Source organism: Esox lucius, chromosome 17 (assembly GCF_011004845.1).
Source record: "Esox lucius isolate fEsoLuc1 chromosome 17, fEsoLuc1.pri, whole genome shotgun sequence".
Classification (NCBI taxonomy): Eukaryota; Metazoa; Chordata; class Actinopteri; order Esociformes; family Esocidae; genus Esox; species Esox lucius.
The window spans coordinates 25,968,319-25,996,102 of NC_047585.1; the positions used below are offsets into that span (position 1 = coordinate 25,968,319).

The window sequence follows — 27,784 nt, forward strand, 5'->3', positions numbered from 1 at the left end:
AATTCTGTTGCATTACCTCTTCTTTTAACAACAAACACTCTGTTAGCGTTTGGGAACTGAGGAGAACAATTGCTGTAGTTTTGAAAGTGAAATGTATTCCTATTCTTGCTTGATATAGGATTTCAGCTGCTCAACATTTCAGGGTCTTCTTTGTTGTGGTTTGGCATTATCTTACTGAAATAAGCAAGGCCTTCCCTGTAAAAGACATTGTCTGGGTGGCAGCACATGTTGCTCCAAAACCTGTATATATTGTTCAGAATAAATGGTGCCTTCACAGATGTGCAAGTCACCCATGTGCACTAATGGACCCCCATACCATCATGGATGCTGGCTTTTGAACTGTGTGCTGATAAATAGCCAGATGGTCCCTCTCATCTTTAGTCCATGATTCACAAAAATAATTTTAATTTGACAGACCACAGGACGGCTTTGCACTTTGCCTTAGTCCATGAGCTTGGGCCCAGAGAAGGCAGCAGCATTCCTGGATCTTATTTATATGGTATATATGGTTTCTTCTTTGCATTGTAGAGTTATAACTTGCATTTGTGGATGCAGCAACATACTGTGTTCGTATAAAATGGTTTTCGGAAGTGTTCCTGAGCCTATGCAGTGTCCACTACAGAATCATGTCTGTTTTTAATGAAGTGCCACTTGAGGGCCAGAAGATCAGCCACCCAGTATTGGTTTTCTTCCCTTGCATACAGAGATTTCTCTGAATTCTCTGAATCAAACTCTTAGCAATTTGGTCTTTAGAAAGGTTATTCTTAAATTGTTGCACTATTTGCCAGTGCAGTCTTTTACAGAGTGATGAACCCCTCCCCATCCTCACTTCTGACAGACCCATGATCTTTTATATACCCAATCATGTTACTGACCTGTTGCCAATCAACCTAATTAGTTGTGGGACATTCCACCAGGTTTAGTTTTTTAGCATTACACAACTTTTCCAGTTTTATGTTGCCTCTGTCACACATTTCTTGAAATGTGTTGCTGGCATCAACTTCAAAGTGGGCATATATTTTTCAAGAAACAATAAAAAGTCTCAGGTTTAACATGTAATATGTTGTCTTTGTACAATTAGTTATTGAGTATAGGGTATTAATTGCATTATTTCTTTCTTTACATTTAACGCAGCGTCCAAACTAGAAATGGGGTTGTAGAAACTATTAGCAAAGTAGGTACTTAAAGGAAGAGCAAAATATGATTATAAAAATTGCAACTGTAAGCATTAGTTCACAAAATGTAACATTGGGATGTATTTGTTTGCATGTGCTGAGGAGTTTTTTTCATGCTTTTAAAAAAAGATACGATTTGGGAAGTTTTAGACAAAAGGGCAGGGAAGCTGGTTCCACCATTGAGCTGCTAAAACTGAGAAGAGCTTTGATATTCTACCATGGGGGCAGGACAGCCAAGAGAACACATGGTGAAATAAAGAGCTTGGTAGGGAAATAGGGTTTTAGCATTGCCTGCAGGTAGGAAGAGGCAGTTCTGCTTGCTGCTCCACTGACTTGCACCATGGTTTGGTTGTGGATGTGAGCATCAACTGGAAGACAGTGGATTTTGCAGTGGAGCTGGGCGACATCCAGACGGGTCCCAGTATTCTGGATGAGATGCATGAGTTTGTAGGTACAAGCAGGAAGCCCTACAGTACCTATAGTCATTCTGAGGTGAGATGAATGAGTTTGTAGGTACAAGCAGGAAGCCCTACAGTACCTATAGTCATTCTGAGGTGAGATGAATGAGTTTGTAGGTACAAGCAGGAAGCCCTACAGTACCTTTAGTCATTCTGAGGTGAGATGAATGAGTTTGTAGGTACAAGCAGGAAGCCCTACAGTACCTATAGTCATTCTGAGGTGAGATGAATGAGTTTGTAGGTACAAGCAGGAAGCCCTACAGTACCTATAGTCATTCTGAGGTGAGATGAATGAGTTTGTAGGTACAAGCAGGAAGCCCTACAGTACCTATAGTCATTCTGAGGTGAGATGAATGAGTTTGTAGGTACAAGCAGGAAGCCCTACAGTACCTATAGTCGTTCTGAGGTGAGATGAATCCATCCATACCTGAACCGCTTCATGTATGAGGTCATTTTTTCTTCCACACATCTTGTAGATCATGAACATACAGGAGCACCAAGTTTCGCACTCTGGGACGGCTATGTAGTTATTAAATGTGATGGAGAGGTCCCGGAATGGACAGGTCTGCCTCCGGAGAAAGAGCAGCTCCATTTTGTTGAGGTCAAGCTTAAGTTGGCAGCCCAACATCCAGGCAGAAATGACAGCCAGGCACAGGCTGACATAAATGCATTTTGCCACCTAAGCTTTGTGTAGCAATGGAAGGAGAGACCCCGTGAGGATATGATGGAGCCAATTGACGTATAGAGAGGAGACAGCCTAGAACCAAGCCTTAGGGCATACCAGTAGTGAGGGCCCATGGAACAGACACAGGTAGGCTGCAAGAGTATGTTAAGACCACCATCCCTGACAGGATGGAGATTGTTCACAGTGTCGATGGCAACAGATAGTTCTAGGGGAATAAGAACAGAGGACAGAGAGTCAGCTTGGGCAGTGTGAAGAACCTCAGTGACACAGAGGAGAGCAGTTCTGGTGAAGTGACCTGTCTGAAAGTGATAACAGGAGAGTTGGTTGGAGACAGGTAAGGAAAAGGAAATACAGAAATGATAATGTGGTGTTGTTTCAGATGGGTCAAGTAAAATTGTTTGATAGAGGAGGACAGAGTCAGGAGTGACTCTGACCACCTTGGAGTCAGAGGGGATGTAGCTAGTGTTGATGAATGAGTTGATGATTTGGTCTTTTGACATTGGGTTGAGGATAAGATATTGAGAGAGACGTGATAGTAAATATATCATCCTGTGCAGATTAGGTAGCACTTTACTGGAAGGGTATATACTTGAAGCATTTATAAAACCATTACAAAACAGGCCATAACATCTTTATGAAACCAGTCATGACATCTTTATGAAATCATAAAAGTATGATGTATGGATTCCATGGGCCTGAACTCCATTTGCCCCTCTCAAAGCTGAGTGGATATCACTTCCTCACAGCCTAAGAGCTGCGGCTACCTAACAACATAAGAAAAATCACAATTCATTGTCAGAATGTTTTCCTCTCTTTCTCGCGTTTTCTTTTTTGTTTTGGTGTATAAAAACATATCTCTCTGTCAACACACACTAGGGAAATTCACACACAAACATTTTACTTTAGACATGTTGAGAGAGGGAAAACAGATTAATTGATTATTCTAAATGCTCTACATTCAGGCTCACAAATAAAAAATAAATAATTATTACACTTTCAAACATATGGCTGTCTAATTATCCCTGGTTTCAAATGGCCAACTAATCATCCCTTGCTTTAAATGGATATAATCATCTCTAGCTTTAAATGGCTATGTAATCATCCTCATCTTTAAATGGCTACATAATCATCCAAAGCTTTAAATGGCTATATTATCATCCCTAGCTTTAAAATTCCTTGGTTCCTCAACATTTTAATAACCTGTCTGGTGAGGTGTTATAGATCATGACCAAATGTTGCCGGTTTATGTTGTGTATCTTTTCATAAAAGAATTACCTGTTTCAAGTCTCAAGGTTAATTTGTCAAATGCACCGAACAACACAGCGTCGTCCTGCACAATGAAATTCTTGTGACATGGCAACCGACAACTACATAGTGAGAGTTAAGAAGAATATATAAGCAAAAATATAGCCAGACAAAAAATAATAAAATAAAGCAACAATAATACATAACACTGTAGACTAGCAGCAGTTCAAAAAAAGAGTACTGTAAACTAGCAGCAATCTGGGTATTATTATTGAAAATTTGGATATGGCAAGTATGGCAGTAATATACATAAGTGTAAACTAGCAGCAATTGGTAGAGTTATTGAATATTAAAGATACATATGAGTGTAAAGCTTATGAATGGTGGCGTAGCACACTACAACTATGTAGTGAGAAATGAAGAAGAAACATTTATACACAGCAAAAATATAGCAAGGAGATAAAGCAATAATATACATAATGTACATAGTAGCAGTTTTAAGAGTACTGTGATCTAGCAACAATATTGGTAGTAATATTGAATATTATAGATAAGGCAGGTATGGCAGTAATATACATAAAAATGCCCATTGAAAGTACCTGAAAGGACATCAGAACATTTGAAATGTTCATGTGTGATCAGTATGATCATGGACCAGTGTTGCTGGTTGAGCAGCCTTATGGCCTGAGGAAAAAAATGGTTTTAGTCTGGAAGTGCCCCGATGCCATAGCCTGGGTGCCTGTGGTCTTTGATAATGTTCCATGCTTTCCTCAGACATTGTGTATGGTAGATGCCTTGCACAGAGGGGAGATGGCAGCCAATGATGCACTCCGCAGACTTTACCACCCTCTGGAGGGACTTGAGAGGCCTGAGAGGATGCTTTCAATGGTGCGTCTGTAGATGTTGGTGAGGGTTTTTACAGACGTGACAAATGTCTTGAGTCTCCTCAGGAAGTATAGTTGTTTTTGGCCAGTTTTCATTGCAGAGTTCGCTTGTCTGGACCAAATTAGGTCATGCTTGAGGAACACACTGAGAAACTTGAAATCAAAGACTCTCTCTACTTCAGCTCCATCGATTCTCCCACCACCTCCTCTCTGTAAGAGTTCTCATCATTGTTGGAGATGAGACCTAGGATGTTTGTGTCGCTGATGTGGGAGCTGTGTGTGGCCTCAGTCATGCGTGAACAGGGAGTACAGGAGGGGACTCAGGGTCAGTGCATTCTCACCACCTGGGGTCTGCTCGTCAGGAAGTCCAGGATCCAATTGCAGAGGGAGGTGATAAGTCCCAGGGTCCTGAACTTAGGAACAAGCGCAGCACTTCATGATGGTGGAGGTCTGTACTACAGGGCGGTAGTTGTTCAGGAAGGTGATGGAAGGTTTCAGGGACAGTGGTGGTCTGTTTGAAGCAGGAGGGGACTACAGACAGAGACAGGTTGAATGTGGAGGTGAAAACCTACGCTAGTTGGTCCGCACAGCCCGTGAGGACACAGCCTGGAATGCCATCTGGTCCTGGTGACTTCCGAGGTTTCACTTTTTTAAAACTCTCTTCACGTCCGCTGTGGTTAGACCAACTATGTGAGTTCTGTGTATCTATGATCTCTGCAGGACGTGACTAAGCGTATGTCTCTGCCGATGGACATTCGCCTGCCTCCAGAGTTCCTAAAGAAGCTGCAAATGGAGAGTGAGATGGAGAGTGAGAGCAACTCTTCTCCCTGCAAACCCCTCAGCCGCATGTCCAGGAGGGCTTCACTGGTTGGTACCTATACCCTATACATTCATACCCCAATACCCTAACCAGAATGCCTTTAGTCACATGACCCTACGAGCATCACTGGTTGGTACCTATACCCTATACATTCATATCCCAATACCCTAACCAGAATGCCTTTAGTCACATGACCCTACGAGCATCACTGGTTGGTACCTATACCCTATACATTCATATCCCAATATCCTAACCAGAATGCCTTTAGTCACATGACCCTATGGGCATCACTGGACAATACCCTGTACTCCCTTATACACTCATTCCAAAAATACATCAAATCAAAGTCCTTGACTGGGCAGCCTGCTACGCCCTATAACCAAGTTCACAGTATCCCAATACCAATATGTATAAACCACATCATGTGAACACTGCATAAGGCCTTTATCAGCCATAACCCAAAGCCCTGTAATGTCCCAGTCCCTTCCCTAAATCCCACAGCCCTGTAATGTCCCAGTCCCCTATCCATAACCCACAGCCCTGTAATGTCCCAGTCCCCAGTCCCTTATCCATAACCCGCAGCCCTGTAATGTCCCAGTCCCCAGTCCCTTATCCATAACCCGCAGCCCTGTAATGTCCCAGTCCCCAGTCCCCTATCCATAACCCGCAGCCCTGTAATGTCCCAGTCCCCAGTCCCCTATCCATAACCCACAGCCCTGTAATGTCCCAGTCCCCAGTCCCCTATCCATAACCCACAGCCCTGTAATGTCCCAGTCCCCTACCCCAAGCCTGTAGAAAATATATTTCTACAGAGTATATTGGTAATGTGCCACTGTGTATTTTTCCATACAGTCTGACATTGGCTTTGGGAAGCTGGAGACTTATGTGAAACTGGGTAAACTGGGAGAGGTAAGTGTGTCGCTATGGTTTCCATTCTTGCAGCTAAAGTACAAGGTCCACCTCTAGCTGATTAAATAAGTGTAGGATATAGAGAATATCATGTTGTCACAAAGGAGGAACTGAAAGGGGTTGGGTATTCAACTTCCCTTTTAATTCAGTTAGCAGTCTTCAGAAGGTCTAACGGGAGACAAATGAGTCAATACAGTCTCTGGGGACCTGCTGTGTATTCACAATAACTCACTTGACCCACTGTGTATCTCTCCCTTACACCAGCCTGTAACAGCTGGATAGGCGTAAACAATCCCTTTCCTTAGTTTCCTACATACTGCTTTAAACCAGACCTGCCTGGTCTGCGAAGGGAGTTGACCATGGGCAGCAGCAGCGTTGGAGTTCTGGAACGGTCTAGGTCATCTTAAACACAAGGGGGAGTAAAGATGCCGTAACAGTCTGGTCAATCATGATAGCGTTTAGTGTTTGGGTCAGTCTGGTCAATCATGATAGCGGTTAGTGTTTGGGTCAGTCTGGTCAATCATGATAGCGGTTAGTGTTTGGGTCAGTCTGGTCAATCATGATAGCGGTGAGTGTTTTGGTCAGTCTGGTCAATCATGATAGCGGTTAGTGTTTGGGTCAGTCTGGTCAATCATGATAGCGTTTTGTGTTTGGGTCAGTCTGGTCAATCACGATAGCTTTTAGTGTTTGGGTCAGTCTGGTCAATCATGACGGTGGTTTGTGTTTGGGTCAGTCTGATCAATCATGATAGCGGTTAGTGTTTGGGTCAGTCTGGTCAATCATGATAGCGTTTAGTGTTTGGGTCAGTCTGGTCAATCATAACGGTGGTTAGTGTTTGGGTCAGTCTGGTCAATCATGATAGCGGTTAGTGTTTGGGTCAGTCTGGTCAATCATGATAGCGTTTTGTGTTTGGGTCAGTCTGGTCAATCACGATAGCTTTTAGTGTTTGGGTCAGTCTGGTCAATCATGACGGTGGTTTGTGTTTGGGTCAGTCTGGTCAATCATGATAGCGGTTAGTGTTTGGGTCAGTCTGGTCAATCATGATAGCGTTTAGTGTTTGGGTCAGTCTGGTCAATCATGACGGTGGTTAGTGTTTGGGTCAGTCTGGTCAATCATGATAGCGGTTAGTGTTTGGGTCAGTCTGGTCAATTATGATAGCGTTTTGTGTTTGGGTCAGTCTGGTCAATCACGATAGCTTTTAGTGTTTGGGTCAGTCTGGTCAATCATGACGGTGGTTTGTGTTTGGGTCAGTCTGGTCAATCATGATAGCGGTTAGTGTTTGGGTCAGTCTGGTCAATCATGATAGCGTTTAGTGTTTGGGTCAGTCTGGTCAATCATGACGGTGGTTAGTGTTTGGGTCAGTCTGGTCAATCATGATAGCGTTTAGTGTTTGGGTCAGTCTGGTCAATCATGACGGTGGTTAGTGTTTGGGTCAGTCTGGTCAATCATGATAGCGGTTAGGGTTTGGGTCAGTCTGGTCAATCATGATAGCGGTTAGTGTTTGGGTCAGTCTGGTCAATCATGACAGCGGTTAGAGTTTGGGTCAATCTGGTCAATCATGACAGCGGTTAGTGTTTGGGTCAGGGTTATAGATTAAGGTTAGGATCAATAGCAAAAAGGGTCAGCGTTAGACAAATTGACATGGCCTCAAAATTGTGTGAATGACTGACATGATTGACTATTCCTTCCTGTTTCTGGTTTTATCACCTGTATAGGGGACGTATGCCACCGTTTTTAAGGGGCGGAGCAAACTGACAGAGAATCTTGTGGCACTGAAAGAAATTAGGCTAGAGCACGAGGAGGGTGCACCCTGTACTGCTATCAGAGAAGGTAATTCACAACACCTTATACAGCTATCAAACAATGTAAAACCTCTCCTGAGCCCTCACCAATCCCACAAATACATGACAACAGGGCTTAGATTTACTACAATAGCTCTTCCACACTGCCCCCCACTGGAGCTAAAACGTAATTACTGTGTCCTTGTGCCTCATCCAACATAAGAGCATACAACCATTTTCCCTGTGTGTCTTTGCAGTGTCTCTTCTGAAGAACCTAAAACACGCCAACATTGTCACGCTGCATGACATCATACACACCGAACGCTCCCTCACGCTGGTCTTTGAGTACTTGGTGAGTACCACACTCTTCTTTCAACTGGTTTTTGAGCAGTTTATTAACCACTGTTGTGTCTGCTTGTTTACTTAGCCTCATGTTAAAGTTCTGCAATGGTGTGTCTGAGTGTCTCTCAGGACAGTGATCTGAAACAATACCTAGACAACTGTGGAAACCTCATGAGCATGAACAACGTCAAGGTTAGTCTCCGCCAAGTGAACACTGTTCACGATCGTCAGCGTCGTCGTCACTATAATCCTCATCATCCCCATCAGCGTCTCCTCTTCGTCTCTCTACTCTCTGTAGATCTTCATGTTCCAGTTGTTACGTGGTCTGTCCTACTGCCATAAGAGGAAGATCCTTCACAGAGACCTCAAACCGCAGAACCTGCTCATCAATGACAAGGGAGAACTCAAACTTGCCGACTTTGGTACGATTCACAAAAACACGAAGGCACATGCACGCACACAGGCACATGCACGCACACAGGCACAAATGCACGCACACAGGCACACAAACACACAGATTGTCTCCCAATTCAGATGCATGAATGCACACAACCGTACAGACGGTCTCCCTATTCAGATGCACACATCAGTAACCTAACAACTGGTCTCCCTCTGTATTTTATCCCTAACTTTTTCCACACCCATCCTGCACGGCGACAGAAGACCAGATCAGTAGATAACGTTCTCTCTCTGAGAGCCAATACATGACTGTTTGTTTGATTTGTCAGGTCTGGCCAGGGCCAAGTCTGTACCAACGAAGACCTACTCCAACGAAGTGGTGACTCTTTGGTACCGCCCCCCTGAAGTACTGCTTGGTACCACAGAGTACTCTACGCCCATTGACATGTGGTGAGTCCACCACACATACAGAATACACACACACAGTGGGAATCCACATGAGTGTATTCCTTCCTGATGGTTAAAGGGAAAATCCTGTTAGACACCAAATTATGGAGTGATTGTGGGTGTTTCAGAGCCACCACAGCAGTATTTTTGACATTCTGCGCTAACATCATTGGTGGCTTGAGTCTGCTGCAGTCTGACAGAAGCCCTCTTCCCACTGTCAAATGTGGGCTTTTCAAAACTAAGCAGGTGGTCGTTTTTAAAGATTTTCGGGAGATCAGTAGCAAGGTAGTGTTTTTCAGATTGCAAAGCAATGGCTTCTTCTAATGATTCCTCATTATAAGAAGAGCTGGACATCGCTATGAATTCTGGCTATGGTGGTTTGCTTACAACCAGGAAATGTAGATGACCCATTTCTACCAGTGAAATGCAGAAACAATAGCATTTGCGTCGCTGAAGGTAATTCACAATTCACATACACAGCATGATACTGTATGTTAATACCATATTAAATGGCATATATACGTATAGAGAGCAACATTTCCCATTACGTTAACGTTTACATCATCCTTGGGCTATTGGACATAGCACATATTAGTAGCCTGGAACAACTTTCACATGATTCTGTGTCCTATATTGGCCTTGTTACTGCCGATACAAAAAAAGATCAAACACATACATGATATGATATGACAGCCATTACAGACCAGTGTGCTCTGCATGTTGATTATCATGACAAAACATGACATTGTTATATTTACGTAGTAGCTTGTTATAGAGTTATACAGCTGTTACAATTGTTATATACTGTAGGTAAGTTGTCCTTTTATTTGTAATTGTATGATCAACCCACCACTCCTCATATGAGCAAGCACCACTTTGATCATTTTCGGATCACATTAATTTACCTTGAATCTTCAAGCTGGTGTTATCCAGCAACACAATAAAGTACCTTTCATCACCCCCTTTGGAAAAATGTTTCATCAATGGATAGGTCTACATTAGAAGTGAAGTGGCCTGCTTGTTTTCCCTACACACACTCTTTGATGTATGCATTGATGTGTGTGTATGTCTCTATTCTGTGTGCGGGTGTCTGTATGTGTGTTTTTGTCTACAACGTGTGTGTGGTGTGTAGGGTTGAGGTCCTGTGTAGCTTCTTTGACAAGATACCAAGTTGTGTTCATTTCCCATGGGGTCCTAGTACCAAAAAAGAATCAGTATGTATTCACTCACTACTGTAGATCGCTCAGGATAAGACTGTCTGCAAAATTACTTCAGTATCTCTTACTTGGAGAGAAAAAATCCAGTAAACCCAGATCCCCAGCCAGGGCCTTCCATACATATCCTGTGTGTCTATGCTTCTTGTGTGTGCGTTAAAGGGGCGTGGGCTGTATTCTGTTTGAGATGGCGACGGGTCGGCCCATGTTCCCAGGCTCCACGGTCAAGGAGGAACTGCACTTGGTCTTCAGACTCCTTGGTAATTCTCTTTTCTTTATACTACAGGGGGACAATCAGGCTGGGGGTAAATACTAAGGATTCAAATACTAACTCTTACAATATATATCATTTCCATAACTCTCACAGGTACCCCAACAGAGGAAAGCTGGCCAGGTATATCCAATAATGATGAATTTAGATCCTACATGTTCCCCCAGTACAGACCTCAACAACTCATCAACCACGTGCCCAGGTAACACCCCCATAACTCAACCCAGATTAGACCACACACCAACCAATGGCTCAAGAAACACTAACCATAACTACGTATCATAACTGCAATCAACTGTGTTCCTTGATAGGCTGGATACTGAGGGGATCGACATGCTTACTGCTTTACTCCTGGTAAGAAACTCCCCCAACACTAACCTGTTAAATTCAGTATCAGTTGAATGGTGTTTTTTGTTGAATTCAAACCATGTTTTCTGATGTGATCTTCCCCTCGTTATTTCAGTATGGCCTGAGTATTTCCCTTTGTAGTATTCCCTTTGTTATAACAGTATGAAACTTGCCAGATGTGTATAATTGTGTAGTAGTTCCCTGTTATTTCATTAGGGCCTGATTATATTCCTGTTATTTCAGTATGACACCAGGGCCTGATTATATTCCTGTTATTTCAGTATGACACCAGGGCCTGATTATATTCCTGTTATTTCAGTATGACACCAGGGCCTGATTATATTCCTGTTATTTCATTATGACACCAGGGCCTGATTATATTCCTGTTATTTCAGTATGACACCAGGGCCTGATTATATTCCTGTTATTTCAGTATGACACCAGGGCCTGATTATATTCCTGTTATTTCATTATGACACCAGGGCCTGATTATATTCCTGTTATTTCAGTATGACACCAGGGCCTGATTATATTCCTGTTATTTCAGTATGACACCAGGGCCAGAAACTCAGCTGAAGCATCTCTAAGACACCCCTACTTCCTCAGTCTGGGGGAGGACATCCACAGCCTTGCAGACAGTAAGAGACACACACACACACACAATGCTTTATATCCACAAATCACAAATCATACAACAGGGATCCCCACATATGACAGTAAGAGACACACACACACAATGCTTTATATCCACAAATCACAAATCATACAACAGGGATCCCCACATATGACAGTAAGAGACACACACACACAATGCTTTATATCCACAAATCACAAATCATACAACAGGGATCCCCACATATGACAGGGACATTTAAATACCTAGGAAAACCAATAGCACATCTTTCACCGGGCATCGTCCAACCTGCAAGGCTGCCAATGATCTCTGACATGGAGTAGTGCCTCGCTAGCTGCTTTACTGCAGTCTAAATGCAACGCACACTCAGCCTGTGAACATGGCTGAACTGTTGAACATTAGTATTGAAAGCTTTTCAGGCATAACATGAGGGGCTGATACTTAGGCATCTTGCCAACATAGGTCCCGGTCAGAAAGAGTGAGGCTCTGGCTAACTCCCCAACAACAAGTGAGATCATCACTGTTTAGCATGTTCAGCAGGTGGAGTATTCTGGTAAATTCACCTTATATTTTACAGCTGAACAGCCCCCTTTTAGTGCCCCTTTTTAGCCACTAATTTCATCCACAAATGGTGTGTGCTTATACAGCAATTGGTTGTGGGCATTATGCACAAAACACCTATACAATATCCCCTCCCTCTGTGCCCCATTCCAGCCTCCTCAGTATTTTCCCTTAGAGAGATTCAACTGCAGAAAGACCCAGGACACCGCAGTTCAGTGTTCCAGCCTCCAGGTACTATGCAGTAGACTCCATGTTACTTTTTGAAGTCATCATAATAATATCAAATAATTTAATAATCCAGAAAATCTGTTCAGATCTGTAATGCTGTCGTACTGTTCTCTTTACCAAACCCAGGTCGGGGGAAGAACAGGAGGCAAAGCATTTTCTAACAGAACACCCAGTGATTGCAGACAGGAGAGACATAGCCTCAAGGAGGAAGCAGCTTCAAGACAATACAATTGCCAATTCCTACACAAATACAAACACAGGTTTTACCAACATCCAGGTTACATTAGGGTCTAACCTCAGAATTCACTCCGCTTCCCTCCCCCTACACCACAGAGGATGGATACAGGCAGGGTTTCTGAGAATGAACATTAAACAGTCCCTCACTCCCTGTATATCAGCATTCCACAGTCATGTGAGTAACACACTGGATTCTGAGGACTAACCGTGTTGAAGCAGGTTATTCCATTAAATGAGTCCTTTCGGTATTTTAACCAGTTATATTAAGTGCCCTTTGATATAGAGACTTGCTAAAGATGCCAAAATGCAGCCTTTTGACAGGTCGCTCTGTGACATCTAAAAAGATTTTAACTCACGTAATCCCACATTTTTTACAATTTCTCTCATGGCTATAAAGCATTCCTGAAGAATATTTATTTTGTGTGATTAGTGATTAATAATAATATATATATATATATTTATTATTTTAAGGTCAACCCTGCAACCTGAAGTCTTGTATAAAATGGTAAAACCATTTATAAGGGAGCAACTGAAGTCCAAGTCCAAAAATGTATCTATGTACATGAACCTCCCTCCATGTTGGATTGTCAGTCAAAGCACACACTCTCACTAATGGAGAGCGAGGTAGAACAAGAAAGCATGCGACTTCACAGGCTCATATTCCCATCCTGTTCACTGCAGTGCTACCCCCACCTCCATTGAATAGAGCAAGAATATGAAAAGAAATGTTCTGCCACAGCAAACATATTACATTTGTGAAGTCTAGTTGATTTAAAGACATACATTTTATGGGATACATTTGGCTTTAGTTGTCACATTTTTACTGTTTCATTCAGACAGCCATACCAAGCGGCATGGCTTACATGTAGTGGCCTATGCTACAAATCACACAATTAGTGGAACTACACATCAACACACCCACTATAGTCTGTGAGTGAGAGAGGTGCGCACTTAGACAAGCCAACACATAGTCAGTGAGGTGAAGGCACAGAGATACATCTTGGAAATGTGCCGATTTCTCTACTTAAATGTTGATTTAAAAATAAACGTTGGACCTCTTTTAGTCAAACTTAAGGTTAAAAGCAGAGATTCAATGCTTCCCAACTAGATCTTTTATTTTAAAAATTTTTGGGGTGGAAAACAAAGTGGGTTGGGGTAGAACATTTTACCCATAGACTGGTCTGATGTTTTTTTAGCAACTACATTGTTCTCTTTGGCAATCTTTTCAATACATGTTTAACATAATGTACTGTAGAGGAATATTAAAGTTCCAGAGAGGGAAGTTCTGTTAAGCAGGCCTGTCAATTGAGCATGCAATAGAGGTGAGTGAGGAGCAAGTGCTGGTCTTAAATCCAACTGTAAAATACACAGCATCCTGGCCTCCTGAGTAAGAATATTTAAATCCCATCACTGGCACTGGCACTGTTACCAATCACACACCACCCTCCGTTTCCTTGCACAACCTGCAAATCACCACCAGAGGTCCTGTTTCACATTCAATGTTGGTAATGTGTGCAAATTGAATCAATACTTAGCAAGAGAGATTTGAATTTGGAACTTTGATATGCCTGGAAAATACATTGTGCTCAATATTATACATAAAGATCTGCCAAGTCATTTATTTATATTCATGCACATGTTTTCAATAAATATGAATGTTGTATTTTTGATTATTATAGAAATCAAAATACTACTCGTATTACAGAGCAAGCAAACACTAAATATGACACCAAAATGATTTGGAAAACCAACACTATGAAGTCATCAATGCCAACTTTGATTTCTCAACTATACTTTTAGATACAAAGTTAATTAAAAAATCCTTACTCACAAATCTCAAATCATGTTTTTATATGGAATCACTCCCTGGGATTCACAGAGAGGGATGGCAATCTGTGTGTTATATTTTAAAACTTCCCCTGTATTTTATCAACCCCCGGAGATGAAGTATTACTGTACGTGTTTTGTGGTAAATTAAGATATTTGAAATACTGTACTGTAATGAAAAGAAATAATATATATGTACTTTAAAAAATGTTTTCATCTTTCTCAGTGAAATGTATGCCAGACAACAGAAGAGATGACTATTAAATGACTGTAGAGTATGTCTAAATGTTTTATAAAAGATATAAAGTATAGTCTATTTAGATTTTGTATAAATGGTGACATTCAATATTTTGTGTGATTTGTCTAAGATGCTATTATTAAAACCAGAAACTGAATGTATTGTGCCTGCAGATAAGCCAAAAGTGATCAAATAATAAATTAATTAATAAATGATATCACTCTGTAGCACTATCACCGGCTCTTACACAATAATTGTTTATATGAATTAGTGTCTTCCATCATGAAGTGTTAAATTGGTGTGACATTTCCTAATCTGGTCTTTCACCCTACGATGGCAATTAAATCATTTTGGCACTCATAATCCTCTGAATGCCACTGACTGTTGAGCTAATTCGTCTTTTAATGAAATTCAGGAGGAGCAACAGAAGGCGCTACATATACATTGCAAATTTCAGACATCTCTAAAATGCATTAAACTGAAAATGACCGCAATTACAAATACTGTATTATAAACCCTGAATGCTGATGACGTTGTATGAGACCATATAGGTATGGTATATGACTTATTGTACTTCTACTCAGTAATGCGCCGTGTAACCCCTTACCATATACCACACCCCCTTGAACAGCTCTGAAAAAGATTACATGTGAAAAATCTAATGTCAAAAGTAATTCGTGAAACAAATATCAGAATTGTCTTGCAGCCATTGCGGCACCTGGTTTATGCAAATGAAGCTTTCTAGTGTTATGCTTTACCAATGAAAACTATTTCGGAAATTAACAGTTTATGTAAAATATATTTACATTTCTGGACTATTCCCCCATGCCCCAAGGCAATTCTAACATACCGAGCTGTTATATTTGAAAACGGCGATCCACCGTCTCAACTTTTACCTCTACGTGTGGGCTGTTGCTCGGTTCAATACGTACTACCTTAATTAAACTCCCTCGCTGTGACGTGACCGTTTATCAACTCAATCTACCAACCATACGCATGCATCTTAACTTCGCTACTCCACTTCAAAACTTCAGTGGTTTTGTATTCTACACGCATGAGGTCTTCTCACAACCTACCTCTCAATGAAGGTTTTTTCCCTCTCCATACCTGCTCCAGCGCTACTCACGACAAACTAGTAGCAACAAGGTGATGATGTTAGTAGATGACCGGGTGTGGGCTCTGTTCAAATGCCACTGGCAGCACACACTGACGTACTGGAGTGTGTTCTTCAGCTTTGGACTTTGTATCGCATTCCTGGGGCCGACCATTCTGGACCTGAGGTGTCAGACCCAGTCAACTCTACAGGAAATCACATGGGTCTTTTTTGCCCAACAACTCTTCCTAATGCTGGGGAGCGCCATTGGGGGACTCTTCAAAAAAACGTGAGTGTTAGCTGTCAAGCTGGTGTCAATTCAGTTTTAAGTTTCCTCTTGTTTTGGTGTACAGCTGATGTATGGTCAAATGTAACCTCCCAAAATGTTAGTGCCATAGAACCAAATAACTGAGTCATAACGTGGTATTCGTTTTAAACATCGTTTGAAACTACATTTGCCCTTAACTTACTGTAATTTGTGAACAGTTTACAGTGGGAAAACACTGGTTTATGATAGGTTTAATACTCTTGGGACATGTGGGTGAAATATCACTGTAGTTTGCATCAACTATTTAATTCCGATATCAGCTATCATAACAGGTCAAGAGACCACCCCGTTTCTTCATGAAATGAAAAATATGGTTTTACCTCACTGTAGGTGCCAGGGCTTGATTTTTCTAGATTCAGATAAAAGTAATGTATATAGTAGGGCAAAAACAAGTAATTAGATTTAACAAAATTGTTGGTGTCACAAGGTGGAAAAGTGCTACAGGTTCTTTAGGATCCATGCTGAGCAGGCAGAATGAATAGAACAAACACAAAGGACAACTGAAACATGAAGTCATGGTTCAAACATGTCAATCAGACACAGCCAGCCCCTCCCAAAATATAAGACGTTGCTGGTACTGCAACATTCCATTTCATGAACATCAACCCACGCAATTAAAAACATGCATACAAACAAACCATGAAACACACAAGAAGAAGTAACACAGTCTAGCAGTGAGGCATTTAATCTCTTGTTTCCCATGACTCAAGTAATCCATTTGCTCTCACCAAACAAAACATCCACATGGCTTGTTCCCAGGATACTTCAGACTGCATTACCTCCAGTGGATGGTTGCCTAGAACAAACTGACCTTCAATAGAAATTCAACTTTCTAACTATCAAATCACATTATTATCCATTAATTAGGTAATTAGTCACAGCCTAGGGCAGTGTTTCTCAAACCTGTTCCTGGGCACCTCACTGCCCTGCATGTTTTAGATCTCTCCCTGCTCTGTCACGTCTGATTCAGACGATCAGCTCATTATCAAGTCCTTCATGAGCTACCTCAGGTATGTTAGGGCGTGTGTAGGTTGTTATCATCCAATTATAACACTTTTCAGTTGAGTAATTTAGCAGAAGCTCTTATCCAGATGGACTCACAGTTAATTTACTTATTTTAAGAGTCTAGGTAGACTACACAACTCAGTTGAAGTAAGTACAATCTACTCCGTGGCATTGTTTCCCAACATGCAAACCATGCCATTACCTGGGGCCACATGGGGAGTTGGCCTCCCTGCTGCCTAGTAGCAGGTATTACAAGCAGATTTTCCAGTTGACACTAAATACAATTTTTGTTGCAACTAATATAAATAATATTTGCAATATGGATTCATACATGATGGTATGTGAAACTGTCTCTCTCTCTGTCGGCCCAGAACTTTGGCCAAACAAACTGACCAGCCATGATTAATGTCAGCTGATCAGAAAGTGGGTAGTTAAAATGAAGGATTTTGACTTCCCCCAAAACGATGACAAGTTCCCAGATTCTACTCAACATCATTACCAAAAGGAATGAAGAATTGAGAAAAAAATGATTGAAATCTGGCAAAACCCTTGACAGTGGTAGTCAGTAATTACACAGCTCTGGAAGTACAGCACTGGACATACCTATGGTTAAACATTTTAACTTACAAGTGAACACTTTTGTTCAAGTGAACTGACCAAGATTTTCGCAGATACTGATGTATGAGACATTTGTATACATTTCTTTAATCAGCCTAAGCGTTTTTGTTTGTTTGTTTGTTTACAAACTTCATTCACAAAATGAATCAATGGAAACCAATGGTCAGTGGAAACCAAAATCAGCAACCGATTGAGGGCTGGATTCAAACTCACACTGGATGCAGAAACATTCCAGACGTCCTCAGTTGGATTCAGGTCTGGGGAATGTGAGGGCCAGTCAATGGCATCACTACCTTCGTCGTCTAGGGACTGCATACACACTCTGTCCACATGAGGCCGGGCATTGTCCGAGGATTGTCTGAGGATTTCATCTGGTACCTAACAGCAGTCAGGGTACCGTTGGCTAGCATGTGAAGCTCTGTGCAACCTAAGGATATGCCTCCCCAGACCATCACTGACCCACTGCCAAACCGGTCATGCTGGATGATGCTGCAGCATAACCTTCCCCACAGTGTCTCCAGGCTCTTCAGTTCACCGGTTGTCACTTTCATTTGCACCAAATCAGATGCCACTGATTCACAAACGCTACCTGGACAGATTGATATCCCTGAAGTGCAATTGACTTGGTTTTATACTGTGATGGTTACATGTTCCTTTAATTTGTATGGAGCAGTGTAATAAAAAAATACATATTCTGTCATTCTCCCACACAAACAAACACACACCTACATACAAAATCAAGTCAGTGGAGAATTTAGAGACTCCTTTTACAATATATTGTCTTTTACTCCGCTCCTAAATGTTGAAATCCTACAAAGAAATTGTGTACAGTGGCTTCCTTTACTTCAACCATTTACAGTTTAGTCATCCTTTTTTTTTTTTTTTTTTTTTTTACTGTCAAGTCATCCTTTTCCTCTTATTTATCAAGATATTATGGCAAATGTGATGCAACACATGTTGCAGTTATTCAAGAGAAGCACTTGAACAGGGGGCCAGGGATCTCCCTCATAATCTCCCAGATATTCAGTCCCTGCCTGGGCAGCAATGTCTGCCTTGTGGCTTTTTGTTTGACACTGACACTACTTGTCAAGGCTTCTGCAAATTTCGTCTCACCTGTGTACGAATCCCTTCAGGGCCCAGTGCAAAATGCTCAGTTAATCAGCTGGCTCAAATGAGGCTTTCTTTTAGCAGACAGTTGGTTTTCAACTGGCAATGTGGAACATGTTCCAGCTTGATTAAAGTAGTAGCTGTTGTATGAGGACCATATGAGGACCATATCAAGAATGTAGTTAGCATTTTTCAGGAAAGTGTTTCCCATATCATACCGCACTGTGTGTGTCTTTGTCACCTTCACAGATCTCCAGTCCTACAGGTCTGCAGTGATAAAAGCTGCTACATGACTGCCATTTAAACTTATCCATGCCAGGCCCTTGGACCTGAAGAGTTAAACAGAAAAATGGGATAGGGACAAAAGTAGTCGAGACTGAGGTGGAGATAAGGTGGCTTATCAGACCCCCTCGATGCCATAAACTGTGATGGAGGGCAAATATGGCTGTGGCATTTCCTCAGGGGATTGGTTCAAGGTGACATTCCTGCTACAATTGTGCCCACATCTAGTAGAGCTAGAGAATCAGCCCATCAGCTACTCTATCTACCTAGAGCTGCTGGCCCTCAGTTAAGGCCCAAGAGGGAAAGGAAATCAAGGCCTTTTTTAAGTTTGTATCGCATTGCCTGGTCTGCTGTTACCCACTTTAATGACCCCCCTCCCCCTTTCTCCCCCTTTCTCCCTCGTCCTTCCCCCACTTCTTTTCAGGCTCTGCTTCTCCCTGTCAGCTCTGTTGGTCTCTAGTCTTGTCATCTCCGTGGTGTTTTCCATTATTCCACTATGCCACCATGTGCTGATGCTGGCCATTGCCATGGCAATATCTGGAACAGCAATGGGGGTGATTGACACCATTGCCAACCTGCAGCTGGTCAAGCTCTACCAGAAAGACTCCGCAGTTTTCCTGCAGGTTAGAGTTACACAGCGAGTAATGGAGGGAGAAGTGTGTGGTTGGGGGGAGGGGATTTATTCATTTTGATCACAAATTATTAAAAAAACTCAAGTATGGATGCATGTTTTGCTTTCCTCTTTCCCTTCCCTTCTTCCACTCTGACCCACCCTACCCTCAGGTGCTTCATTTCTTCATAGGACTGGGTGCATTGGTAAGTCCCCTGGTAGCGGACCCATTCCTGGCTGAGGGGAATTGTGTCCTAGCTGGGAATATGACCACGAACACCTCCATTGATCTCCATCACCTCCGCGGCTTCCTAGCAGGCAAAGGGACAATGCCACCAAACAACATATCTGAGAAATACCACTTCCACACAGAAGGCGTTATCACCACCAAGGTTTCATATGCATTCTGGATCATGGGGCTTATCAATGTAAGTCTGTATGTGCTGTGTTGGCAGTTGGCTTGTGGTGCTATAGCTGTAGGTTGATACAGTGGCTGCAGGTTAGCAGTAGTGGCTGGTTGATTTGAATAGCAAAACAAGAGGTTTGTACCACAGGGCAAGCTGCCTCTGGAACACTGAGATGGCTCTTGCCTAGATAGTTACCAGGGAGACACACAGAGAATTAAAATATATTATGCTTTGTGTGCTCCCCTTCTAGCTGCCTGTACCAATAGCAGTCTATGTGCTTATGAACCGCGAGAGGATGTTCCCCTGGTCCAAACAAAGTCTTCGTCTGTTGGACAAGGACAAAAACTCAGAGAAGGAACAGGAACACAACCTGCAGGGTAAGATGCAGCTCTCATACAATCCTGGGTGTTTCACAATACTCCCTTTACATGTTAACCCAACCTAAGACCCCTCTTAAATATCCACGACAGCTGTCAATACAGAACCCTGTACATTCCATGGTGCTCCATCTCCAAGTCTCTTACCAACTAAAACTTGGCTAGTGCTGGGCTGGAATAAAAGCCTCTCTAGGTCTGGGGTTGAAGAGTGCACAATGGAAAATGTAATTTTTTTACTATTCATCCAGGTCATGGAGGTTTATTTGGCTGCTGTAATTCTAGTGATGTGAGGGATCGCCCCGCCTCCTACTTCCTTCTCTACATTCTGGGCGGAGCTGTGCTCTTCATCACTGACGGCATCATTGTGAGACAAAAGTTTGCCACACATTTTGTTTCTGTTAAACCTGTGGGAGCACTAGACATTATTCCAAAATCCTATTTTGCCTAACCTTAACCTCACCTCATACACAAACATGTTAGCACTAACCCTTTGCAATAAACTTAACCCCTTTTTCTAAACCTAACCACTTTCCCTAAAATAGACTCATGGGGACTGGCAAATTATCCCAAGGAGATTTTTGTTCCTGACCCAGGTTGTAGAACATGTATGTATTGAAAATGTCTGACCATCAACCTAATAATTCCAGTTGTCTGTTTAACCCAGGGTTCCTACACTGGATTCATCTACACCTATGCAGTGTCTCCTCCACTCTCTTTACCTCACAAGACCGCTGGTTATCTGACCAGTGTGTTCTGGGCATCTGTCACCGCGGGTAGACTGGCATCTATCTACCTGTCATACAAATACACACAACAACGACTAATCTCTATCAGCCTGGTATGGACACACAATGCACACTTGTTTTTTCTATACTAGCAGAGTGTCACTGTAGATGTGTAGAACTCCCTTAGATGACTTGTCTGTGGAGCATAATACAGAGTAATCTATCCATTATCTATTTAGCTATACATACAGTATGTACAAAACCTTTTCCGCAAAATGTGCAGTGTGCAACACGGAAGATTTGCTGTTATCTGCTGGAGTATAAAGGAATCTGTAACTTGGGACTTGTGACTTGGCTCAAGGTTTAGTGACTTGACTTTGAAATGTCCTACACACTTCTCATGTTGTTATTGAGACTCACCGTATGCAGATGCATAACAGACAGATCTCTATCAGCCTGGTATGGGCACGTGTTTTTTTTTGTATACTAGCAAATGAAACAACCCAGTGTTCAGCCCATTGACATCAGCAAACCTTTGCTATTATTGTTTGCCAAGCCTTTACTGCAGCTATTTTGAGCTGTTACTTGTTTTGGTGAGTTTTTGACTTTTTTCCCCCCCCCGATGAACTCCTTGGTTGGGTTGGTAGTGTGTTTTAGGTCATTATCCTGTTGCATTGGGAAGTGCCGCTCAATTAGTCTGGTGGCATTTTGTTGTACATTGAAGTCCATACTGCTTCTCTACACTTCTGAATTAATCATACTGCTGCTATCATTTGTCACATCATCAATAAAGAGGAGTGAGCCCATTCCAGAGGAAGGCATGCATGCCCATGCCATGACACTACCTCCACCATGCATCACATTCCTTAACTTCTCCACAGTTTTGCCTTCCCATCACTTTGATCAAGGTTATGTGTCCACAAAACTCTGTTCCAAAACTGTACTGGCTGATAATCTGTACTTGTTAGCAAATTCCAATCTGACCTTTCTGTTTTTGTTGTCTGAGGTACAGTATATATCTTGCAGTGTAGCCTTTGTAAGTCTGCTGCCATAATATTCTGTGAATAGGAAATTGGGCCACTTATTGGGGGTCCTATTGACATAAATTGGGGGGGGTGATTTGTATTACAAACCCCTTATCCAAACAGAGTGCAGATTTACCTTGATCTTATCCATGGCTCTTATCACTTTGTAAACTGTAATCCATAGACAATGGTGTTTTTTCTATCTGAAAATAAATTAAGTAAATGTTCCACTTGGAACCGACAGATTGCTTGACCTTATTTACTATTTCCCTGCACTTAAAGGTGGTGGAATTATAAGGAGATTAAGTCAAGGTCAGAATATGTCATATCTGCAGAAACCTGCATCCATTTCCAGCCAAAAGGAATGGTTGACTGGCACATGACATGATTATGTTCATGGTCCGAGTCTGCATAGATAAATAAAAAACATAACGTGTGTGTATGTGTGTGTGTATATATATATATATATATATATATATATATATATATATATATATATATATATATATATATATATATATATACACACACACACACACACATTAATATATCAGATCTAAATCGACCAAATAAAAAAAAAACATATATAAATAAATGAAAATCTGTACATCACAATGTAATTTTGTTATTCTAAATGCAAGCATGCTGCAGCTAAAACAAGCATAGACTCTGACACTGCATGTTAGTGAATATGGTGATGTCCTCCTTCCAACCTAATTTAGATAGAAGATCAGTATATATATGTATAAAACTTACACACACACACACACACATCTTACCCACCATATGGTCAAGCCGCTCCCACAACAGCTCAATAGGGTTGAGATCTGGTGACTGTGCTGCCACTCCATTATAGACACTAAATAGTTATTCTATAGTTTGGAGCTGTGCTCTGGGTCATTGTCCTGTTGCAGGAGGAAATCGGCTCCAATCAAATGCCGTCCACAGGGTATGGCATGGTGTTGCCAGATGGAGTGATAGCCTTCCTCCTTCTAGATCCATTTTTCATCCTTTACAAATCTCCACTTCACCACCACCAAAGCACCCCAGACCATCACAGTGCCTTCACTATGCTTGACAGATTGTCAAGCACTCTCCCAGTATCTTTTTATTTGGTCTGCATTCTTCAGATGTTCTTTGTGATCTGAACACCTCAAACTTAGATTAGTCTAAATTGGCCTGTCTGAAATATGACATTTGCTTGCTACTCTGCCTAGAAGGCCAGCGTCCCAGACTCACCTCTTCAAAGTTGACGTTGAGACTGGTGTTTTGCGGGTACTATTTCATGAAGCTTCCAGTTGAGGACCTGTGAGATGTCTGTTTCTCAAACTAGACACTAGTGTATTTGTCCTCTTGCTCAGTTGTGCACCGGGGCCTCCCACTCCTTTTTAAAAATTCTGGTTACAGCCAGTTTGAGCTGTCTTGAAGGGAGTAGTAAACAGCGTTGTACGTGAGTTTCTGTTTCTTGGCAATTTCTTGCATGGAATAGCCTTCATATCTCATATTAAGAATAGACTGATGAGTTTCAGAAGAAAGTTATGTTTCTGGCCATTTTTGCCTGTAATCAAACCCACAATTGCTGATGCTCCCAGATACTCAACTAATCTAAAGGACAGTTTTACTGCTGCTTACATCAGGACAACCTTTTCAGCTGTGCTAACAATTGCAAAATGGGTTTGTATTGATCAATTAGCCATTTAAAATGATAAACTTGGATTAGCAAACACAACGTGCCATTGGAACACAGGAATTATGGTTGCCGATAATGGGCCTCAGTATTATTTTTTTTTTTTATGTAGATAAAGAATAAATAAAAGGAAATCATCAGTTTCCCACTGCAATAGTCATAGTTCCAACGTTAACTATGTCTACACTGTTTTTCTGATCAATTTATTGTACTGGACAAAAAAAGGAAAGAACAAGGACATTTCTAAGTGACCACAAAACTTTGTGTGTGTTTGTTACCTCCCCTGGATTCTCTGTGTGTTCCAGGTGGGGGGATTAGTTGTGCAGTGTCTGCTGTCGATCCTGTACTCCAGCCCTGTGTTCATCTTCATGGGGACATGTATATTAGGCCTCTTCATAAGCAGTGTGTTCCCTTGTATGGTGGCCTTGATAGAGGGCATGTTCAACTATAAAGGTACATGTGTACACACACACACACACACACACACTTATTCTTCTGTCCTTGTCGATACAAGAAATACATTATCCCTACACATTAACCTGAATAACCTAACTTGTATGCCTACACTTAGTTTGGCCCCAGCATTAATCCCGAGCCGGTAAGGCCTTAACTAACAGTCCCAATGTTCTTGATTTCCCAGGTTGTGCCACTACTGTCCTGGTGACCAGTGCTGGTACAGGAGAAATGGTGCTGCAGCTTCTCACAGGACAGGTAAGAAAACCAGGCGGCTGTGCGTGCGTGTGTGTGCGTGTCCACGTGTGTTAAGGACAGTGAATTAATACATGTGCATGGGCGTCTGTTATACAGTTCTATATAAATACACTGTGTGCAGATGTAAAGTGTGTTTCTCTCTTCAGTTGATCCACAGCAAAGGCAGTTATAGTTTCCTGTTAGTTGGTTTGATATCGTCCTGTATCTGTCTCATTGTATTCCTCGGCCTACTATTCATCCAGCGCCAACACAGGAGCTCCCAATCAGGTACACACTAATACACACAGGTCATTGAAAGATTATTACAGTAATGTCAGACTCAAACTGTAGTTTTATTCATTTCTCTTCACAGCCAAAGATGCTTGTCAGGAAGTTGACACGACTGAGAAGTCTTCAAACAAATGACAGAGGGAAGACTTGGGAATGAAATATGTAACAGAGAACTGTGTGTTTTTAAAAAGGAAAGAGTGAAGGAAATGCACAGAAATTATCCTGGATGAGAGTCAGCAAGCACTGGCATTATACTTAATTCCATCTCTTCTGTTCAGATAAAACAAAATATGGATTTTGATTCAGCTTTAGGTTCTTAATATGTTCCACCAGTTGGATGCCTTTTCAGAAGTGTGACATACTAAAAATACATTCTGTCATAAAGACCACTTGTTTTAAAAATGTATTCCATCTCAGGTCTAAATAAAATAAAGTACTAGTAAGTGCTTTCACATATCCCTGTATAATCTTGGAGCCTTTAATACTCTGATCCATGCTAAATGATTCATGTTTGACATGAACACTCTTGCTGGCTGAAGTGAATGCTCCACCTGGCTTTGTAATTAGGCCCAGATCGAGGACCAGAGTATGAGGTATTATGATGCAGAAGAACAGTTGTGTGGAACCTTTTGTCAGTTGTAAACAAGCTAGTTTCCTAACATCATGTAGAATGTGTTGCAAATCACATTATAATTTAAGATGTTTGTAGAATTCTCGAACACAAAACCAAGGGACAATTTCATATGTGAAAACATGCCAAATAAAATAACAGGGTTAATAATTTAATCTTAAAACACCAATTACTCTGTTACAGGGCAAATGGAACTTTCTTATGAGGAACATGGAGGGGCTTTAAAATGTAACTTCATTATTACATGTACAGTATTTCACATTTCATTCAGTAGCATGTTCAAATGACTCACCTTTCCTCCACATACACAAGAACCTGGCCAAGAAAAGTAGAACCAATTCAGTTTCTTACACTGTCAACTCATCAGCTTTTACACTGTAGCTGGACTTGCTGTTCTTTGAGATCAGTTCATATGGACCTTAAAATGAGAAACAGATGTAGATCACTAATCACATAAAATGTTATTTTATTTATGCATCTTAGAACTGGGAAATGTTTAGTGTTATGCTGTATCTGTCTATGACTGGAAATCATAAAACAGGAGTTGCAGTGTAAATGTTTAACTTTGCTTAATTAACATTATGAAATATTGGTTGTTCATGTCTTCTTTCTAGATGCCATCTGACACATGACACACCGTAAAGTTAGGAACAGTATAATAACAAAGCCTCCATTGATAAGCTGCTTAAATAAACTTATCAGCTGGTATCCTGCTGGATCCTAAACTGCTTTAAGCCTGGATTCTTTCAAAACCATCATAGCAATGTTGACGCAGTGTCTTTATTTATGTTACCCAATACCTGTCTGAGAACTCTGTTTTTTTTACTGTAACTGGGCACTGCCCTTTTAATGTTTATATAATGGAGACTATGAATGATTACATTTAATAAAAAAAATATTTCATTTTTCTATTGAACAATACCTTTTTAGGCTACCTCGTCAATCATGTCTAAATAAAAAAAATTAAATTAATGAAGACAATGGTTGACTCTGATGGTGTTGTGTGAGCAAGGTGGGGTGGTTAGATGACATAAAACACACTAGATTAACACAATACACAAGTCTAACATGGCCACCCCATTGGAATACAATTTTGTTAACTTGTGAAAAGCATGGACTAAGAAAATAGGCACAGACAGGTAGACTAGATCATGGTTTTAGTTATATTCTCTTTCATGAACTCTCCTTACAGGACTCAGACACTCCATGACAAGTAGCTTGTAAACATTTGAAAAGCATTTTTAGCAAATACAACTGCAGAAGTCAACAAAACAAGATAACTTGAAGCAAGCAGTCAATGTGTAAAACTACAAAAGTTGAAATTTTCAACTTAATTTAAATGTAGGTACAACCCTGTTTCCCAAAATGTTGAGGCACTGTGTAAAATCCAAATAAAAACAGAATGCAATGATGTGCAAATAATTTCCCTATATTTAAATGCAAATATTACAAAGACAACATCTCAAATGTTTAAACAGGAATGTTATTGTTTTTAGAAAAATACATGCCCATTTAGAATTTGATGCCAGCAACATGTTTCCAAAAAGTTGGGACAAGGTCATGTTTACCACAGTGTTGCATTACCTCTTCTTTTAACAATGCTCAAGAAGCATTTGTCCTACTGAAATAAGCAAGGCCTTCACTGAAAAAGGCGTTGTCTGGATATGTTGCTCCAAACCCTATTAACATTGTTCACTGATGTGCAAGTCACCCATGCCATGTGCACTAATGCACACCCATACCATCACAGATGTTGGCTTTTGAACTGTGCGCTGATAACTAGCCAGATGGTCCCTCCACCTAATTTTTACAACCAGAAATATACAGTAGGTGTATAGCCAGATGGTCCCTCTCACACCCAGAGGATGTGGCATCCATGATTCACAAAAATAATTTCACATTTTGACTTGTCAGACCACAGGACAGTTTTCCAGTTTGTTTTCCAGTTCCCCAGGTCAGTCCATCTTAAATTATCTCAGGCCCCGAGAAGGCAGCACTGTTTCTCAATCTTGTTTGTATATGGTTTCGTTGCATGGTCGAGTTTTAACTTGCATTTGTGGATGCAGTGACGCACTGTGTTCAAAGGCAATGTTTTTTGGAAGTGTTCCTGAGCCCATATGCAGTGACTTCCACTACAGAATCTTGTTTTTAATGCAGTGCCGCCTGGAGGCACATGATCACAGCCATCCAATATTGGTTTTCTGC

The 27,784-nt window shown here is 41.3% G+C and overlaps 2 protein-coding genes across 4 annotated transcripts in view; both read left to right on the forward strand.

The window, feature by feature from the left end:
• The window catches only part of cdk18 (cyclin dependent kinase 18), a 35,327-nt gene extending 20,391 nt beyond the window's left edge, over nt 1–14,936 (forward strand). For both annotated transcript variants that reach the window (XM_034287543.1, XM_034287544.1), the window contains 13 exons: nt 5,168–5,314; nt 6,120–6,176; nt 7,892–8,006; nt 8,215–8,309; nt 8,429–8,491; nt 8,598–8,721; nt 9,028–9,148; nt 10,522–10,619; nt 10,727–10,832; nt 10,942–10,984; nt 11,526–11,616; nt 12,327–12,404; nt 12,528–14,936. In XM_034287543.1, the coding sequence (XP_034143434.1) occupies nt 5,168–5,314; nt 6,120–6,176; nt 7,892–8,006; nt 8,215–8,309; nt 8,429–8,491; nt 8,598–8,721; nt 9,028–9,148; nt 10,522–10,619; nt 10,727–10,832; nt 10,942–10,984; nt 11,526–11,616; nt 12,327–12,404; nt 12,528–12,562 (1,173 nt within the window). In that variant the 3' untranslated portion in view covers nt 12,563–14,936. The remainder of the gene's footprint in view (nt 1–5,167; nt 5,315–6,119; nt 6,177–7,891; nt 8,007–8,214; nt 8,310–8,428; nt 8,492–8,597; nt 8,722–9,027; nt 9,149–10,521; nt 10,620–10,726; nt 10,833–10,941; nt 10,985–11,525; nt 11,617–12,326; nt 12,405–12,527) is intronic.
• A 657-nt stretch (nt 14,937–15,593) lies between these two features.
• On the forward strand, nt 15,594–26,550 carry mfsd4aa (major facilitator superfamily domain containing 4Aa). 2 transcript variants are annotated; one of them, XM_010896128.3, is made up of 10 exons: nt 15,594–16,085; nt 19,561–19,759; nt 19,920–20,174; nt 20,404–20,530; nt 20,779–20,894; nt 21,195–21,368; nt 24,273–24,420; nt 24,608–24,678; nt 24,921–24,945; nt 25,031–26,550. In XM_010896128.3, exons 1-10 carry the CDS (start codon nt 15,853–15,855, stop codon nt 25,081–25,083), a joined length of 1,401 nt encoding a protein of 466 aa, XP_010894430.1. In that variant the 5' UTR covers nt 15,594–15,852; the 3' UTR covers nt 25,084–26,550. The 2 variants fall into 2 exon arrangements, with proteins under 2 accessions (XP_010894430.1, XP_010894429.1); XM_010896127.4 differs by having other exon boundaries at nt 15,603–16,085; nt 24,825–24,945.
• The last annotated feature ends 1,234 nt before the right edge of the window (nt 26,551–27,784 follow it).